Consider the following 20,790-nt stretch of genomic DNA (forward strand, 5'->3'; position numbering starts at 1 on the left):
CTTCTCCTTCTTCTTCTTCTTCTTCTTGTTCTTCTTTTTTCAAAGTACATTTGCCACAAATACAAAATACATAAATAATTTTTCATGACTCTCTCATTTCAATTTTTCATTGACTCTCTCATTTTCAAAATGATTGACACTGTTACCTTAAATTAAATTTTCTGATCAAAAAAGAAATTTGACACTTAAGATTTCAAAAACATAGCTGGGGGGTGATGGCACACACCTTTGATCCCAACACTCACTTCATCCAACAGAATGAGGGCATAGGCAGGAGAGCCTCTGTAAGTTCGAGGCCAGCCTGGACAGGCAAAGCTACACAGAGAAACCTTCTCTGGAAAAACAAAACAAAGCAAAATTCAAACATTTTTGCCCACTCCTAACAACTCAGAAGTAGCCCGGGGGCCCTGGCACTCTGACATGTCTTTGTTTCTTATTGGCACAATGAGATGTCCCTCACAGGATGCCTGACCTATCAGAAGCACTCTGCTAATTTCACTCTCACTACCTCATTTCCTTTTACTTGAATTGTGTAAAATCTCTGTCTCCAAACTACCCGCATCTAGTAAACCAGGTCACAGCTGCTGAGCATCCTTAAAAGAACTTTTGGGATAGAAACAAAGTAAAATAAAGAATCTAAGGTTCTAGTCTGCATACAGATGTTGTGTGTCACATGTCCTACTTGCAGTTCTTGAGCCCTTTGGTTCCACCCCTCAACTAATCTTTGAAATACTTGCTCAATCAAAAAGTAAAGATCCACACTATTAATAAGCCAGGACTTTAGTGACCTAGGATGTTTTTTAGCAGAGGTTCCCTAGGTTTCCATGGCAACAAGCCATGCGTTTTACAATACAATGCACTAAGAGAAGAATGGAGAAAAGGTGATGGAGAAAAATCCCAACCAAGAACTCCTTTGTCCGCACTGAATTTTACCATCAAATATTCAGTAAAGCAGAGACAATGAGACATTGATCCTCAGAAGAGAGACCAAAAAGGTAGAAAACATTTAGTACAAGTTGTTTTAGTTCATCTGTTGTTACTTTACTAACTATATACACTTTAAAAAAAACCTTGACTGAAGACAGTTGGGACTTTAAATTATGCTAAAACTGAAACTGAACCTCGATATATTGAAATATTCCATGAGTTTGTTCAATCTATACAAGCAGGTAACTTACCACCAAGATCGATGTTTAGGACACTTTTCAGGAGCAAGGGAGAGGGCTCAGCCATGAGAGACAAGGCTCACAGTCAAAAATATAAGAACGTTTTCAGAACTGATCTAAGAGCTTCTGACCTACTTCCTAAGCCAAGTTCACTATCCATCCCTTAAAATAGACAAAAATGACACAAATGGAAAACGAGAAACTAAAACGTCCCTAGCTGGTCTCACTGTGATTTCTGGCTTGTGCTATGATTTCCTCATGGCAGAGCATATCGCGTGGACACTTAGCAGTCATTAGATAGCCAAGGCTCTCAGAAATGAAGTCCCTGAGTGACTAAACTAAAAGCCAGAGCTTGGAGCTGAGGAGAAGGAGCCTTCAAATTCTCTTTCTCCCTAGAGCACACCAGCTCAGGAAACATCTGAAGGAAGCGAACTCTTTGCAACCTTATACAATGTGCCTCGGTGAGCAAAAAATCTGACTCACTCTGTTTAATAAAGTCAAGATGAATAACAAGACTGAACTTGTCAGGCCCAAACTTCTGAACGGACTGTGAGCCTCCATCTCTCTACTTAAGGGCATTCCCCGGCACCCTGTGAGTGGCACTTGAACTTGGGCTAGCCCAGCAATTGTGATAAACTGCATACATTTGTTCTCACCTCCTCTTGCTGCCAACTTTCAAGCCATTTAATAGATGTGGGAAATACAGCAGCTGGCAGAGAGCAGCCCCTGGCCAGAGAAGCAGGCTGGTTAATTGGATGCCCGCTTGAAACAGCTGGTATTGCCAACACTGAAGGTTAAAGGTGGGTGGGGGACCACACACCCATAATCTGAATCTGGTCACCCGGAAGGCTGAAGCAAGACATTTGTAGGTTTGAGGCCAGCCTGAACTACAAAATAAGGCACTGTCTCATCCCCTGCTACATTTTATAGAGTCACTCTTTAGGAAACGAAATAGAACTGTGTTATAAGGATGCCAGATGATAGGAACATATGAGGATTGTTCCCAGAAAAGCAGAGCTACCATAACTCTCCAAAAGAGTTAATACTGATTAATAATTAAGTTAATACTGATTATTAATTAAGCTAATACTGATTAACTCCTAATTCAAATAACTCTTTTACTAGTTGAGCTAAAGCTTTTGTGTTAAGAACTATCTTTTCAGTGGAGAAAGGGGCAAGAAGACTTAGATTAAAGAGTAGAGGAGAGGGGCTGGTGAGATGGCTCAGTGGGTAAGAGCACCCGACTGCTCTTCCGAAGGTCAGGAGTTCAAATCCCAGCAACCACATGGTGGCTCACAACCATCNTGGTGGCTCACAACCATCCGTAACGAGATCTGACTCCCTCTTCTGGAGTGTCTGAAGACAGCTACAGTGTACTTACATATAATAAATAAATAAATCTAAAAAAAAAAAGAGTAGAGGAGAGATTTAGCAAGTTCAATATGTGTGTGCCTTTAACCTAAGGATATAGCCTTAACTTCTGACATGAATAAATCGACCTGAATAAGATTGAATACAGAGAGGATGGCATGGGTCACATCTCATGTAGCATTAGTAACTTCCTCCAGCATGGTGATATTAATACCCTATATACTGTGGGCTAACTTTAAATACTAAGCGTTGATGAACTAAGAGACAGCCACATTCCTCACTTGTTAAAGACAATTCTTTGGTCAATCATGTAATAATGACAGTTAACAGGAGCAATCTAATGCGTAGTATGTGTCTGGCATGCTACTCACAACACAATGATCTTTTAAAAATCCTTAATGGCTCTTGGAAGTACACGCAGCTGCTATTCCCATTCCCAGGGACCCCACAAATGAGGAAAGTGAGACTTAGGGAAAGTAAGTCATCCATCCAAGGCAGTAGAATTCACATAGACTCTCAGGTCAGCCTGACTCTCGTCTACCATGCTCTTATTCTACCCCTGGCTGGGGTTCTGACTGCCAGGTCAACACTTACCCACTCCGCTGGAGTTCAAGCTTGTGAAACTTCTAGCTCCAACAGGAAGAGCTGTTTACTGAAAGGACACCACAAACCATCCAATGCCCCCACCACCATCCCTGAACATCCAAGGACAAAAATAAATAAACACTATGGCAATATCTGGGAAAAGAGAGAAGCCGAGATGATACCCAGCAGCCCCATCAGGGATGCTTCATGCTCTCTACTGCAGATCTGCTTTTACACTCTTAAAGTTTATAGCACTAAGCATTCCAAGGATACATCCCAAGGATACATCGCAAGGATCCCCTTGTGATACACTTCTTGGTAAACAGACTATTATTACCTATCAGCTGATATAGAATAAGATTAATTCTTAGCTAATTTATTTGGTTACAATAAAAAAATTACATTTAAATTCTGATTTTAGTTAATCTATGACCTTAATACACAGAGAAATGCACTGATTCCACCTGGGTTGTTTGTTTGTTTTTGTTTTTGTTTTGTTTTGTTTTAAGTAAAAGCTAATGCAAAGCACACAGCCCTGTGGAAAGAAGACAAAAGCCTCGTCTTCTCAGATGAATGGATTGTAATAATTTCTCTACCCTCAGGAAACTTCAATTGTTTGGCAATTGGTTCACACAAAAATCACATGTCATCTCCCCTTCCACCGCACTTACATTGTGTTGAAACAGAAAGGAGGCCGTTGCTCTAACCAGCCCTGCCCTTAAGGCAGCGAGGGTACTTTCATTCTGTGCTCCACTAATAGATTCACATTCCAACACAAACACAGGGCTTGGACTGAAGCCCAGTTCTCCTGACTTCCAGACTAGGACTAGCTCTAAAATGTTATGCAGATGGAGGGGAGGGGAGGTGGCTTCTGTGACCCAAGACAGAGCAGAAATGACTGAACAGCCCCTTCTCCCCTCTGACTCTGTGACAGTCCTTAGTACTAAGCATTCAGTTATGAAACAAAACTGTCCACGTCCTGTGCTTGGTAAATGTCTGTCTGTGGATATGCTCTCCCACAAAATGGTAACTTCACTGACAGCAAGCGTGCCACTTGTTTGTTTATATAGCTCTATCACCCAGAATATGACCTGTCCCATAGAGTGATTGCCCCCACCCCCACCCCTCCAAACTGTTGGAAGGAGGGAAACAAAGAGGGAAGGAACAGAGAGAGGGAAAGAAAGGGAAAGAAGGGAGACTGAGCCAAAACTCAAAGTCAATCTGTAGCTAACTGACAAGGAGAACAAAGGTTTTATATTTCCTCAACTACTCTTCTTCATGCTTCTTGCATATTTCTCCTGGGCTAACTTAGTTCTTGTGAACTAGCATTTCAAGAGGAATAATAGAGCATAGATGTAAGGATTGAGAGATAAGAGAGAACACCAGTAGAATTTGTCAAAAGGGGAGATGAAGGTGTAAAGAGGGAGCGAATAAAGTGAGAGCAAGCGATAAAACGTACGCAATAGAAGTAGCCAAGTGTCATGGGCAGACACGATTCTAGCGATAATTAAATATGATCAAGGACAAGATGACAAGAGCAATAGTGGACCACACTGTCAAGTGCTACACAGGAGAAAAGCAGAACCTGCCAAAAGATAGTGGAGGGAAGGCCAAGTTGATGATCGACGGCACCATGCCAAGACAAGGAAAAGAAGAGAACATGTGGATATTTCTAGACTCTGCAACTCTGCCTTGTACCTGTGGGCTATGAGCAGTGACTTGTGGGCTAGAGTCTGTGAGGCTTTAGACTTTCATGTTCTGTTGAGGGACATGGACCCTCAACTAGCAGAGAAATGACAGAGGATGAGCCGGTGGTTTTCTTTTTAAGTTGTGGGAGAATTTCTCCTTTATATATTTCTTTTTCACTTACTCCTTTCCCCACCGTGAAGTGAGAAAAAAAATACCAGTGTTCAAATATCTTAGGTCAGTGAGAATTCTGTTCTAAGGCGTGTGGTTGGGCATCAGTGGTATAAAGGGCTACCCTGTGATTCATTCACTTGACAAATATTTATTGAGCATTCAACATGAAGCTGACACTTTTGGATACATTAATGAACATAGCAAATAGGGTCTTTATTTTAGGGTCTAGTCCATTCTTAAGGGTGAGAACTGATGGAAAAAAAACAGACCGAAAACTCATTACCTATATGAGTCATCAGCTGTCTCCCTCCCTCCAGCAGGCACACTAGAGAGGTGTAGACTTTTTGCTATGTCTAGAATATGCCAAGCTCAGCAACCAGTCTGTGGTGGTTTGTATATGCTTGGCCCAGGGAACGGCACCATTAGGAGGTATGGCCTTGTTGGAGGAAGTGTGTCACTGTGGGGGTGGGCTTTGAGACCTCCTACCTGCCTGAAAAGTAAGTCTTCTGGTTCCCTTGGGAACAAGATGTAGAACTCTCAGGTCCTTCTCCAGTTCCATGCCTATCAGGGCACTGCCATGCCTCCCACCTTGATGAGGATAGACTGAACCTCTGAACCTGTAAGTTAGCTTCAAATACAGGTTGTATTTTATGAGTTGCCTTGGTCATGGTATCTCATCTCAGCAACGGAAACCCTAACTAAGACATGGTCTCAGGGTTTCTGCCTATCTCTTCCCTCCAGCCAGTTAGCTTTGCATCCAGATCTTCATGGACTTCCTCCTTTTTATTCTTCAAAAATCAGCTGGGCCATTACCGCTCAGTGGGGCTTTCCTGATTATCCTATGTAAACATGTCTCCCTTCCCATCTACTCTTTTCTGTTTTGTTGTCTTTATATTTCTTATACATTGAACTGACACACTGCCTTTTTCTTTGATTCTCTTCTGCATTGAGAAATGGTACCTCTCAGATACAGTGTTCCCTCAGCATCCTCCACGGGCTGTTAATAACATCAAAAGCCACTGAGGCTCAAGTCCCATACAAAAACTGGTGTAAGATCTACATTTAATCTCTACTCATTTACTATCTTCATGTTGTTACCGTCATGGAAATTCTGGGTAAATAGTTGTCATACAAGTGGGGGAAATCTCCATACATGTTCAGTGTAGATGCCACCACTGTAGGCCCATCTAAATTTTGACCTACAATTAGTTACATCTGAGAATACAGAATATATACAGAGGACTGGTTGTATCAAATTTTGGGTTCTACATCTAGAACACAGGATTCATAACAAGTCAGGTGTTATTGTTTTGCTCACTTTCAAAGCTCATATGTTTAAAACAGTGCTGTTAGAAACATCTGTTAACCCACGAGCCCAGCAAGAAAGTTCAGAGGTCTACCCGGTGGTGGCTGGTCTCTATGGATGTTCCGTAGTGACCTAGGTCCTGTCATTTACATCTTGAGTCTAGGCTGGTCTGCAGCTCACCTTTAATGAATAGAATCCAACATAGCTGAAGTTGCACGGCTTTCAGTGATGCCACATGAGTAAGATGTAGATTCAACCTTGGTTTGCAGGACATATAGTCCCAATGAGTCAAAACAAAACAAAGCAAAACAAAATTAACAAAATAAAAACCAAGTGTACAAAGATGTCAGTGTTATATATAAGGAAGCTACAGTTTATCCACTCAGTGGTTTATCACACAGGGAGACTGGAATGTCCTGCTGGCCCTCAGCCCAGATGGCCTGACCAACTAAAGAGCCAGTTCTTCCAGTGAAAATGCATCTTGCATGTCTAGCTTGATGAGTCTTCGAATGTTTCCATCCTTGGGCTCCACGTTACTCTACCCAAATGAGTGACACACATATAGTTGAGCATAGCCAACTCATAGAACTATAAGAGATAATAATAAATTCTTCTTGGAACTCCTACAGTTTCAGATGATTAGTTATAAAACAACTGGAATCTTCCAGCACAGCCACCAGAAATAGCTCTAAAGTCAAACATTTCTTTCTCTACAAATACAACTATTATTAATTTAGATTTTTATCTTTTGAGAACTTCGTACATGAGTATTAAACTTAAACCGTTCCCATTCTGCCTCCTGCCTCTCCGGTTGCTCCTGTCTACCCACTTCTTCTCAAATTCATAACCTCTTCTTCCTTAATGGTTATTGTTACACACATGCACACACACACACACACACACACACACACACACACACACACAGCTTACTGAGGTCATTCTTGTTGCTCGTATACACATATGTTTAGGGCTGGTCAGTTGGAATTAGACAACCTATAAAGGCAATTATCCCTGGAGAAGATTGATTCTCCTTCTCTGAGCAGTCATTGATTTTTCTGAAGTTCTTCATCAATGCATAGGAAATTTCTTCCATCCACACTGACATATTGTGGTGGCTTGAATAGGAATAGCCCCCACAGTCTAATAGTTGGAATGCTTAGTCACCAGGGAGGAGCACTATTAGAAGGTATGACCTTGTTTGAGTAGGTGTGGCTTTGTTGGAGGACACATGTCACTGGGGGGTGGGCTTTGAGGTTTCAGAGGCTCAGGACAGGCCCAATATCTCTCTTTCCTAATGCCCTCAGATCCAGATGTAAAAACTCTCAGCTCCTACACCAGCATCATGTCTGCCTGCATGCCACCACACTTCCCACCATGATGATAATGGATCAAACCTCTGAACCTATAAGCCAACCCCAATTAGATGTTTTCTCTGCCATGGTCATGGTGTCTCTTCACAACAATAGAAACACTGACTAAGACACGTGTCAATTGGAGTTACTGAAGCAATTATATTGTTGAGACGTAATGGGTGAAGCTTTCCTGTCATGCAGAGAAGACACTGTCACACAGGAGACATCCTTGTCCTCTGGTACTTGTGATCTTTCTGCTTCCTCTTCCACAAGATTCCCTGAACCATAGCTATAGGGGTTGCACACAGTAGGCACACCAGTTTGGGTTGGGAACCCTGTGGCCAGTTATTCTCTGCATTTAAACAAGTTGTTTCTACAAATATGTTGTATTCACACCTGTGGGTCCCTACTGGGACTTTCCTTCAACACACTCCAACATAGCATCTATTCTTGGCCATTGACAAAATGTGTTTTGCATTATTGGGGCTTCTATAATCCTACAAGAATCCCCTCCCCCTTAAAGACTAGAAAACTGAGTCTTCATTTTCTAGGGAGCACTGTTTTGTTGTTGTTTCTGTTATTATTGTTGGGCCACTAACCTCTCTGAAGATCAGACTCGTTTTTCTTTTTTTAAAGTGATGGCGGTTTGATTTTTAAGTTTTGCTTAGTGTGTAGTAGACAGTGGTTTCCCATCTCCCTCCAGGAAGAATGAAGACAAAGTACAAATATGTGAAACAGATCCCAGAAAAGAATCTAACTGACACAGAAGTGACTATACTGACGTAGTGTTAAAAAGTTGGCACTGAACAAGATGGGGTGCATGCCTGGAACTGTTAACTGGGCCAACAACCTATGACTATCTAGGTCGTAGGCCCGTGGGGAAAACCTAATACTACTGCTGTTCTAGACAGGCATAGTAATAAACTTCTCCCTAAGTTCTTGTCTGCATACCTCTAGATAAGTGCATCTCCCAATCCTTACCCGAGAAGCTCCTTTTTGCACTAGATGGCAACTAATACAGAGGCCCAAAGCTGGTCAACATACCAAGAATAAGGGACTACAGAGTTCTCAGTTTTGAATGGGACATCTATATGACATCCCCCTTTCCCTAGGGCTCAGGGATCACAGTGACAGAAAGATTGTAAGAGTCAGGGTAGTGGGCCAGAAGCAAAGCAGCATTTGATTGACATGATGGAGCAGTTGCACACATGAATTCACAGCAGCTGGGACTGCATGTATGAGACTTGTACAAGATCAAGCCAGGGAAAATCTCAGCATGGACCAGGGAAGGACCAGGCATGAGTTATTGGCAACTGATGGTTGCTAGGGAGAGATCCATTTCCTTACGGGGTACATCCTTTGAGAGGATACCCATGCTCCAGGAGATGGCTCTACACCATACACATCATAGACTCATAGGGTTTTTAAAAACACTCACATTAAGTTGGAAAGGAACAGTGGAGGGGGATAGGGGAAGAGCTGCTGGGGTTGGAATGAGAATAAACTTAATCAAAACACATTATAGGCATTTGTGAACTTCTCAATATACCTAAACCTATACCTACCTATACCTATATCTAAACCTGTACCTGTACCTATACCTATATCTGTACCTATACATATACCTACCTATGCCTATGCCCATGCTTATTCCTATGCATGCATTAGAAAATAAGAAAAGAAGTTGGCAAGACGTAAGACCATCTTTAGAAGACCTAAGTTCAAATACCATGTCCTCCTATTGCTAGACCTAAGAGCCTGGATTCAATCAGAAAGCCAGTGAAAATGACCTTAGACACCTTCCACCTCACAAACCATGGTCAATAATGTTTACCATTTAGAAGATGGATGTGTCTTTTAAACTATGGGGTAGATTTTAATGTAGTGTTTATGTGGTATGCTAGTTTCTCACTATTGTAACAAAATAACCGAGGTAATCAACTTACAGAAAAGGAAAGATGACTCTTGGTTCACAGTATTGAGGATTTCCGTTCACAGTCAGTTGTGATGAACATTCGTTATTGTAGAAGTTGCTAAGAGGAAGCATGGTGCGGTGAGGGAGTGTGCCAGAGAAAGCTCTGACCTTGCGATAGCTGGAAAGCAAAAGAAAGCAGTAGGAAGAGCCAGGTCACACTATTCCTGAGAATAGACTCCCTGTGACTTCATTTCATCTCTTTAGGTCCCATGTGTAAGGCTGTACCCCCTCTACCATCCTGCCATGATCTGGGCACTGTGCTTTTAACATATGGGTCCGGAAAGAAAACTCATCTAAGCTGTAGCATGTGACACCATTGTTTCACTCTTGAAACAATGAGTACTGAAGGGAGGGCGGAGATGCCCTTCAGTTGGTACCGAGCTTGCCTGGCTTGCACAAAGCTCTGGAGTCCAACCTTCAACATCACACCCGACCCAGATGTGGTGAGAGTTCAAGGCTAGCTCAGGTCTAGCTCCTGCCTTAAAAAAAAAAAAAAAAGTAAGTAAGTAACTTAAATTCTTAAGTACGCAAAGAATATTGAAATGAGGACAATTTTGCATTGCCTCTTCTGTTCTCATGGAACCAGATGTAGGCTGGTGGTTTTGAACTACTCCCAACCCTAGGATTTATATCACTCTGCGCTTTCCTCTCAGCACAGATTGTAAATGTAGTGCTTGCTTCATCTCTAGGCAGCAAACTCCAGTGGTTCAGTGTCCCAGTCTACACTATTATCTGGGCTGGGAAATATTGGTTCAAAATCATTCTTTTGTTTTGTTTTGTTTTGGTTTTTTTTTATTTTTTTTTATTTTTTTTTTGAGACAGGGTTTCTCTGTGAAGCTCTGGCTGTCCTGGCACTCACTTTGTAGACCAGGCTGGCCTCGAACTCAGAAATCCGACTGCCTCTGCCTCCCGAGTGCTGGGATTAAAGGCGTGCGCCACCACGCCCGGCCATTCTTTTGTTTTGATTTTATTGTGTTTCTTTTTTTTTTTTTTTCTTTTTTTTGGGAGGAAGAGGTTTGTTTGGCTCACCCATCCACATCACTGTTGATTACTGAAGGAAGTCAGGACAGGAGCTCCAGCAGGGCAGGAATCTGGAGGCAGGAGCTGATGCAGAGGCCATAGAGGGACGTTGCTTACTGGCTTGCTTCCCCTGGCTTGCTCAGCTGGCTTTCTTATAGAACCCAGGACCACCAGCCCAAAGCGGGCACCACCCCATGTCTTGTTATTATTAAAGCTCGATAGCAGGTGCTTCCATGGCCTTCAATATACTCTTCTCCTGTCAAGAGGGTGCCCACCAGACTTTCCTATTATGCATAACGTGTACAAGTAGACTCCAGAAATACTTCTCAACTTTGATTCTTACAGCTTTTCTTTAAGTCTGAGGATGAGGCTCTCCAGTATTACTTCACAGCTTTATTTTTTTTTCTCAACTCCTTCAAGGTCTTCCCATCCCCCACTTCTGATAACTGACTGAAACTGAAAGCAGGAATGGGCTGATAAGTGTTTCTGGGACAGTTCGATCATGCATACTGGGCATGGGGAAGTTATTACAGAGCCTCCAGTTTCCCTCTTGAAAGATCACAAGCATCTTCTAAAATGTCTCAGCAGGCCGTGAGTGACCTTATGAGCCTACAAAGCCAGCTAGTGCATAGTCATATTGACTCATAAATGTACACCCTGCCACATAGTGTGAATTGGGTAACCACATCTCTACGCTAATTTCCAAACTCATGCTTTGAACTCGGCCTTGTGACAACTCTGGCTGGTGACAGGTGTGCAGTATATCTAACCAATCTGCATAAAGGTCAACATTTGACCCATATCCTAAATGATCTGAGGCACCTACCTCCAGGAAAAGATGAGGAGTTCAGATTTTTCTACCAAAGTTCTTTCGGGAACTGGAAAAGCTATGGCTAGAATTCTTTGATCTTAGAAAAGAATTTAGATTTCCAGAAGCCTGAAAGGAAAGTAATGAGTATCCCATCTGTGCAAAGTCAAAGAACAAAGTCAAAAAACCCACATCTTACGCCGCATCTTCTGTCTCTCTACTATTGCTTGACTGATGTTTTATATACTGTGCTTGATTTTATGGTACAGTAACTCAATGAGAACCCTTATTCATTGGTGGTGGAGGTACAAATTAATACAATCATTGTGGAAATCAGTTTGGAGATTTCTCCCCCCCAAAAAAAAAATTAGAAATAGAACTAACATATGACCACTATTGCAGTCCCGAGGATATGTCCAGATAGTGCCTTACCCTACCACAGGATATTTGCATCTCCCTGATAATTGCTGCTATATTCACTGTAGCAAAGAGTTGGAATCAACCTCACTGTCATTAATGGATTACACACACACACTACTCAATTCTAAAGGAAAATAAAGTTTAAAGAATGTGGAAAAATAGATGGACTCAGAATGTATAATATTAAGCAAAGACAATCTGTGGAATTAAGTGAATAATATAGGCAAATATGTAAACAAATGTGCATATGGATAAAGAACAACATGAAAATAGAACAAGGAAGTCCACACAGGGAGATGTGGAAAGACTGAGTGTGGGAGAAAGAACACAAAGAAGAGCAAGTTACGCGTTTTCTAGCTCTGTCGTTAGTCTCTTTGGTTTTGGTGATGGATAAGCGCATAAAACATATTGCACACTGAAAGCATAAAATTGAATGTGGAGTTTCAGAGCTTCTGTTCCAAATGCCAGTTCTTTTTCCAAGACATGGTTTCTCTGTGTAACCCTGGCTGTTCTGGAACTTGCTCTGTAGTCTAGGCTGGCCTGGAACCCAGAGATCCACCTGCCTCTGCCTCTGCCTCTGCTGGGACTAAAGGCGTGCACCACTCATACCCAGCCAGAATGCCAGTTCTAGCTGCAGAGATGTTTACTGAGTTGTATAGAGTTTGTTTGTTTGTTTTTGTTTTTGTTTTTTTTTTTTTTTTTTTTTGAGACAGGGTTTCTCTGTGTTCCCCTGGATGTCCTGGAACTCACTCTGTAGATCAGGCTGTCCTCGAACTCAGAAATCCGCCTGCCTCTGTCTCCCAAGTGCTGGGATTAAAGGTGTGCGCGCCACTCTGGTTACTTTCTGTATGCGATGTCATTTATTTGCAATTTATATAATAGAGTTTATAAGATTAGAAAAGACAAGAGCTGGAAGAATAAACAAATTAGCTATTTGGTGATGTAATTAGAAATGTACCAAGTAAAATAATGCAGGACACTTACTCCTTATGGTACTTTACCCACAACCCACCTCTATGACTCCCCCTCCCCCCACACACACACACCCTCTGCCTTTCAGAAGTCCTAGTCAGAGATGCTGAAGTATGAGTATTTGAGCGCTCTTTAACTCAGCTGTAAGGGTTACCCAGGATATTCACCCTACGCATGCATCAAAACAGCCTGATCATGGCTTTGCAGAAAGTTAAACACAGAGCGCCACGTGACCCAGCAAGTCCACTTTTAGATAAGCATCCAAAGGAATGGAAGCAGGGAGTTGAACAGACACTTGGACACCAGTTTATAGTAGCATTATTCAGAACAGCGGAAGGTGGGACTCCCCCAAATGTCCATCTGTGGATAAATAAACACACACCATCTACTATGGAAGATGTATACGTGGTAATGGAATATTATTCAGCCAAACCACGCCCAGCCAAGATAGCTAAGGAAGTTTCGATAATTGTTTTACTGACTCTCCCATCTCTTTCCCACTGAAGAACTAGAAGGGATTAACTTGGTGAATATTTATTCCCTTTGTTCCTACCTGACAAACCGAGGGGCTCTATTGTTAGCTCGGAGAGAGACGGTCTTCAGTGAGACTAGACTCTGTGTGCAAAATGTAGGCGAGGAAGTGGGCCGGTCCTCAGGGCACTGGTGTGAGCCACCACCACACAATGCGGTCCACTTCCTGCACCGCAGCTCCGGGCTACCCAGGCTTACTCCCCCACCCCACCCCCGCCCCTAATACTCGCTGGGTTGGAGAGACAGAGGGGATCTAGAACAGCAGGCGGCTACTGTGTTGTGTCTTAGGCAAATGTTTCAACTGCTTGGCCAATTAGCGTCTTCTCCCAGAAAGACGGGTTCAACAGGTTTCCAATTGCTCCTCCTCTGTCTCGTGGGTTGGGGAAAAGGGCTGTCACTTTGCTTCGACCCTCCCCTTCCCACCCTCTGGTCTCTCCCAGCCTAGCTCGGACCAATCGCACCGGCTCCAACGTGTCCATGTTGGCGGCCGGAGAGCACCGCCGCCTGGATGCGCAGCGCTAGGGTGCCGGAGAGCTGGGAGCCGGGAGCCCCGAATAGGGAGCCGAATCCTGGGGTACGCCCGGGACACGGCCCCGATGACCGAGCTCCAGCAAGAGGTGGAGGACGCCAAGCCAGCCAAAGTGCTCACCAAGAGAGAAGGCAAAGTTGGCCCGGCCCAGTAAGTGACCTCTACTGGACGCAACGCGCCCAGACCGAATTGTTAGCCTGAGTTCGGATTGGGAAAGGCTTTCTGAACTTCTGTAAAGACAGCCCTTATATATATATATATATATATATCTTAATCTCTCTGTCTCTGTCTCTGTCTGTCTGTCTCTCTCTCTCTGTGTGTGTGTGTGTGTGTGTGTCTGTCTGTCTGTCTGTCTGTCTCTTTCTCTGTCTCTCTGCCTCTGCCTCTCCCCCCACCCCACCCCCGCCGTGTGTGTGTCCGTGTGTCCGTGTGTGTTTGTGTATCCCTCCCTCTCTCCCTTCCGTCTCCAGCTTTTTCTTTCCCGCTCTCCGTTCCTGTCTCCTCCCTTCCTCTCCTCACTGAAGAATGCATTGTCTATCCGGCAATCCGGTGATGATGAGAATTATTGGATCCGAAATTATAGTTGATGTTTTCTAATTCCCCAGGGAGATTTAGGGAAACTCGTCAAATCTTGGAGCCATGTCAAAAGTCCGTGCTAAAATTTGCTCAGTCCTCCTATTTAAATCTGAATGACATCTGGGGAGATCCAGGCGTCTTTGGTTATTGGAGATCATCTGTTGATCACTTTCACAATGATGTGTATTTAATTTGATTCAGAGCTCAGGGTCGGCTCTCCTCATTCTTCCTCACTGTTTCCACCTAAGAGAGAAGTAGTCGGAAACAAGCATCCTTTATCCTTCCCTCAAAGTCTGTGCCCTCACACACACACACACACACACACACACACACACACACACCCCACTACCACCATATGGTTGTGTCTGTCCTCTTAAAGCATTTATGTGCACATTAGATTTGCACATTATCTGACCTATACAATCTTCTAACCAAAAACAAAGTTTCCCATCACAAGTATTTACATCCTGTAAGGAAACTCTTTCCTTTCTAGTGCTACTTTGAACACTTGTTTAATAGCCCAGAGGTATGGCTTTTAAACGGTTGCTATTCTTGTTCTTCTTTTTAAAAGCAAAAAACCCTATGAGTAGTTGCTGATTTGCTCTGTTACCACATCACTGAAACATTAACCCATGGCACAGTCAATATCTAAATAAGCCTGCTTTGATTTCACAGTATTCAGTTGTTAGCCTACAATGCTTTATTGATACTACAGTTTCTAATAGTGAAGACTCGTTCTCTGTTACCATTATTTCACGCTTCGGGCATTTTGTGGTTGTTTTGTTTGTGGATCACAGCTTTGCCCCACATGACGACTGCATACATGACTGCAGATTCTCCATTAGCATTTCTCAACCTATAGGTCATGACTCCATTTGCGGTCCAAGGTCCCTGTCACAGAGGTGGTCTAAAACAGTGGGAAAACACAGATATTTACATTCTAACTCTGAACGGTAGCAAAATTACAGTTATGAAGTAGCAACAAAATAATGTTATGGTTGGGTTCATCCCAAAATGAGGAACTGAATTAAAGGGTCGCAGCATTAGGAAGGTTGAGAACCACTACTCTAGACTCTGTCAATTGCATTTATATGGAAATTTAGGAAGGAGATATGTCAGTTGCTTTGATCTGTGCTTTCAAGGCTGTGGCCATATTCTCTCCTGGGTCTCTGACGTTCTGACAGCTCTTTGTGGTCCAGTGTCCAGCATCTTAAACTAGCATCTCTCATCCTTCACTAGGTCTTACCGAAAGGTCGAAAAGTGGTATATTTCCCACTCGTTATGATGAAGGAACAATGTTCCCAGAAGTAAAACTCCCATAAAAATTGGTTTCTTACCACTGAATAAAATCCAACTGTATAATAATAATTCAGATCTATAACCGGGCATGATGGCACGTGCCTTCAATCCTAGCAGTTGGGAGGCAGAAGCAGGAGACGCTTCATGAGTTTGAGCCCGATCTTATCTACATAGCAAGTTCCAGGACAGCCAGGATTACATGGAAAGACCCTGGCTCAAAAAAAAAAAAAAGGACTATTAAATAATACCTGTTTCCTTTGCTCTTTATCATCTTTCTACATACTCTATTTCCCTGAAGAAAACTCAGTATGGATAGTCCTTTTACCGTGTTATAGACATTTTCTGTGGCTGGAGCCCTGAGGGTCAGAAGCAGGACTAGAGAGCCAGGGTCTTGAAACTTGTAGTCTTAGACTAACCCAAGGGAGTCTACTTCCAGTTACACAAAGTAGGATGACTCAAGTCTACCAAACAGCTGCCAAGCTTTGGCATCTTTGTGTCTTAGGTGTCTAGATCCTCAGATAAGGCCATGCTTTGGTTTGTTTGAAAACTCTATGATAGCATTGATGCAAGTTTTGTTCATTCAAAGCTTAGACCTTAGGGAAATACTGGGCACCCTGAAGCTCTGATACATTCTTTCATTTGGAATCCCTGAAGCTCATAGCTCTGATACAGTCTTTCATTTGGACTCTTCCCTTTTACCAATTGGTTTCAGTTCAACAAATACTGTTACCTACTTGTACAATCATGGTGTTGAGTTCAAGGATAAATGTGGTTTTGCGTCTGTCCTTCTGAAACCCGAAAGAACTGTGGGCCGGACTGGGCACAAATGTGGCCATTGCCACATTAAGTGCACAAGGTACCATACAAAGTTTGATCTCTAACCAAATCTTCCCTGTGGTTATGATATTTGCCTATTGCCGTCTTTAGTAAACTGTTGCAAAATTTGCTAACTTATTTTTCCCTACAACATAGTTGGTGTAAGCCTGCCAAGATCACATTTGCTTCTGTCTGCATTTCCTTTTGAGCTCTTCGACTCCTGCTCTGGTGTCAGGGTAAGAGTTACCTAAAGAGGGACTGCTGGTGTGGGTACACCAGTGTGACAATGTCACATGGGGTCATTTTAGTTTGCCAGATGTTTATGCTTACTTCTGTGGGTTTCCCGGTGTCTCAGTAAACATCCATAGGAAAGTATTAGAATGGGACCATACTGCAGCCACCTTGTGACCCAGTACCTAGCCTTCTCGTAATAATAGTTGACATTGGTAAGAATGCTGGCTATGAGAGAGGGTAGATGTGGAAACTTCACATTCATTTGCACACAGGAGGAGACAGGCAGCATTGTTTCTCCACTTTACAAGTAAAAGCATTGGAGCTCTGAGAAGCCAGCAGGATGAATAAATACAACAGCAGCTCAGATGCAAGCCAATAATTCTCTCTCTCTCTCGAGATGTAAACACTGGATGGTGATTTATCCCTGGTCCTTGCTCCAGAATGTATACACCCGAGTGGCTGTCCATGGCCTACTCTAAAACAGAGTCTTCTGCCAGTGTTTGAGGTCCTTCTAACCCCGGACACACCGAGACCATATCAACCTTTTTTCCTAGTGCTAGTCACTGCTTACACCACTGATAGTGAGCCAGTCAGACCAGCAGGCCCGTAGTAAAGAGGTAGCTTGTAGCACCTCCATGCTTATCCCAGAAGTATTCACAACAGCAAAGCTAGAGAACCAGCCTTTACCCATGAATGAATGAAGAGATAAAGAAAACGTAATCCAGATGCGCAGTAGAGAATGTGGGATGGGGGATGACATCTGGCTTCAAGCAGGGGAAGGAAATCCTGTGATTTGGGACATGAATAAACCAAGAAGACATTAGGTGAAGAGAAACAGGTCAAGCTCAGAATGACAGGTACCGCATGACGTCATAGAAGCAGGATGATAGTTAGCCCGGGTAGGAAGTGGGAAGGAAAGGAAGTGCTCAGACCACAGAGTTTCGGGGCTGACAAGATGGCTCATGGTGGAAAGTCAGCTGACCAGCTGGGTTTGATTCCTGGGTTCCACATAGCAGAACGAGATGACTAACTCCTAGAAATTGTCTTCTGGCTTCGATTCGTGTGCGTGGTGTGGTGCACTCCACATCTCACACACACACACACACATGCGCACGTGTGTGCTCTCAATGATTATAATTCATAATTAAGAGGAGAGCATTTCACATAGATAACAGGAATAAATGTGAGATATGTTGGCTGGCAGGATAGCTAAAGGGATGTAAATAATTGTATATTTCAAAGTAGGACAATATCAAATGTCTGATCCCTAAAAATGATAGGTAAGTGAGATACTAAATATGTTAATTAATTTTATTTACTCATTCCATTTTTTATACAATGTATGTATATGTATATATGTATGTATGCCCGATAAATATGTGTAGTGATTAGTCATTTTAAAATATTGGTTAAGGAGGCTGGAGAGATAGCTCAGTGGTTAAGAGCACTAGCTCTTGCAGAGACCTGAGGTTTGGTTCCCAGCACCTACATGGTACCTTACAACCATAACTCCAGTCCCATGAAGTCTGATGACCTCTTCTGGCTTCCACAGGCATCTGACGCACACACAGTACAATCTCATACATGCAAACAAAACACTTATACTCAAAAATAAAAATAAAAACTTTTAAACTATTAATTAAAGGCCAGGGATAATGTTAACCTGGCAGAAGGCTGCTTGGATAGCCTGTTCGAGGCCCAGCTAGAAATAATAGTAGAGAAATTAAATGTTGAAAATATTTTTAAAAAACAAAAAGAGAGATGCAGAAGAAATAGGAGTTGGGTTGTCTCCATCTGGCTCCCTCTCTTTGCCTCTGCTTCTTATATTTAGGTGTTTTTTTCTCTTCCTTCTCTTTTATTTCTAGAAATCAACTCAAAATTTGCTTCACTTACAACTTTGAGCCTTCAGAGGCCAAAGAGGACAGATGCTTGTGAGCTGCTAGATGGTGCTAATAATTAAACCCAGGTCCTCTGGAAGAGCAGCAAATATGTGTGTGTGCATAAGAGGGGAAGAGGGGGAGGGGGAGGGAGAGGAGTGTGTATGGAGGCCAGAGGAAAACCTTCCAGAGTCTCTCTGACCACATCTATTTGGACCAGGGCAATCAACAAGATCATGAGACTTGACATGACTTCCAGGCTTTACTCTCTGGGCTACCTCATGGGCTCGGTTAAGCTTTTTAAAGCTACATAAGATTATACTTGGGTGTGGCACGTCATTGGTGTACTTGACCGTCAACACAAAAAGTGAGGAAGTAGTCTCGAGTTGGAAACAAGAGAAGAAAGGCAGTCCTAACCAAGTTACACTTGGTTTCTCTCCTGCTTGATCTTGAACTTTGAAAGTTCCCACTCAGTGCAAGAACCTATTATCTATTATCCTTCTGTCCCTGGGCACTTTGTGTGTCTGTCTGTGTGTCCGTCTATGTGTGTTCATCTCCGTCAAATTTGACACCTCCAGTTCAGTTGGTAGTATAAACATTGGAGTAAGAGTTAAACATTATAGTATATTAGAAAGTGCAAAAGGTATGCTCCAATACACCCACCAGTGGTGGGGATGCCCAAATGACACAGATACATTCTGCTTTGAAAATGTTTGAAAATATCTGTAATGAAGCAAACTAGCTCTATGGCCAGGTTAGTATAGCAAGAAATTACAGGTTTATCCAGATGGTGCAGTAAGTGGTTAGAGACTCAGGCTCCAGGGAACCAGGGTTAGGGTATGGGTCTTCCTGCCTTTGGAGTCTGGCTTTTTAAACTGCAGGGCACAATGGACATACAGAACATATTACTGAATGCGGGAGTCAAAAAAAAAATGGCAACGGTCACAGGTTTCTGAAAGAAATGGCCAGAGTTATTTCAAAATCAAACACATAATGAACCTGAGGTTTTCCTCGCTGTGTGACAGTGTGTGTTTTCTGTTCCGCCCTCGCTCTGAGTATGGAGAACACACATGCTTTGTAGCATACGTGTTGGTCTCACCACACAGTGCCAACGAACACTGCCTGAAACACCAGCTCAGATCCCAGACTAGCGTCTGCTACGGAGTGTGGGGTTTTCACTGTGTGAAGTTTCCTGCTCTTAAAGGGACATAATGGTTCAGTTATGAAAAACAGAGACTTTTTAATAGTTTCCTATTGTTGCCTGGCACGTATCACATCAATACATCTTTGGATTGTAGTGTTAGAATATTTGATTTTTAAATTGCTGACTTGAGTTTCACTGGGGGAAAAAACCCATATATTAACGAGCTGGAGAGATGTCCCCGTTGTCAAGGGCACTGGCTGCTCTCTCGGAGGGCTGGTGTTTGATTCCCAACACCCATGTGGTGACTTATAACCATCTGTAACTTCAGTTCCGGGGGGGGGGGGGGGGGAATCTGACACCCTCTTCTGGCCTCTAAAGGCAATGCATGTTAAGCAAAATTTGGTTCAGGATTAAAGAACATTTCCAACAGTGCTCCCAAACATACGTCTGCCGAATTTATGCCAAGGAGCGCTCTCCATATTGATGATTATCGAATCAAAATGTCTATCAAGTCTGAAAGACATTTCTTGACTTGTGGTATTTATGTCAAATAACAAAAGTTTAATTCTTTATTATTAAAACAATGAAGCGCAATTATCATTAAGAAATAGTAAAATTGGGGGTGAAGAGATGGCTCTGTGGTTAACGGCACTGACTGCTCTTCCAGAGGTCCTGAGTTCAATTCACAGCAACCACATGGTGACTCACAACCATCTGTAATGAGATCTGATGCCCTTTACTGGTGTGTCTGAAGACAGCGACAGTGCACTCATATACATGAAATAAATAAATTAATTAAAAAAAATAGTAAAATTATAACAAAATTGTCTTTAAAAAACATTTTGTTATGTTTTATGATGAATAACTGTCTTTTTTTTTGATTTTTAATATTTTTATTACATATTTTCCTCAATTACATTTCCAATGCTATCCCAAAAGTCCCCCATAG

The 20,790-nt window shown here is 42.6% G+C and overlaps 1 protein-coding gene across 2 annotated transcripts in view; it reads left to right on the top strand.

The window, feature by feature from the left end:
- Nucleotides 1-20,790, top strand: part of Gramd2b (GRAM domain containing 2B) — a 111,781-nt gene that overhangs the window by 18,556 nt on the left and 72,435 nt on the right. The window contains exon 1 of one of the 2 annotated variants that reach the window (XM_021150619.2): nucleotides 13,778-14,045. The exons of the other annotated variant lie outside the window; for it this stretch is intronic. Coding sequence (XP_021006278.1) covers nucleotides 13,963-14,045 — 83 coding nt within the window. The 5' untranslated portion in view covers nucleotides 13,778-13,962. Of the gene's footprint in view, nucleotides 1-13,777; nucleotides 14,046-20,790 lie in introns of those variants that run through there. 2 annotated transcript variants of the gene reach the window in all.

The sequence above is a fragment of the Mus caroli genome, chromosome 18, assembly GCF_900094665.2.
Source record: "Mus caroli chromosome 18, CAROLI_EIJ_v1.1, whole genome shotgun sequence".
NCBI lineage: Eukaryota > Metazoa > Chordata > Mammalia > Rodentia > Muridae > Mus > Mus caroli.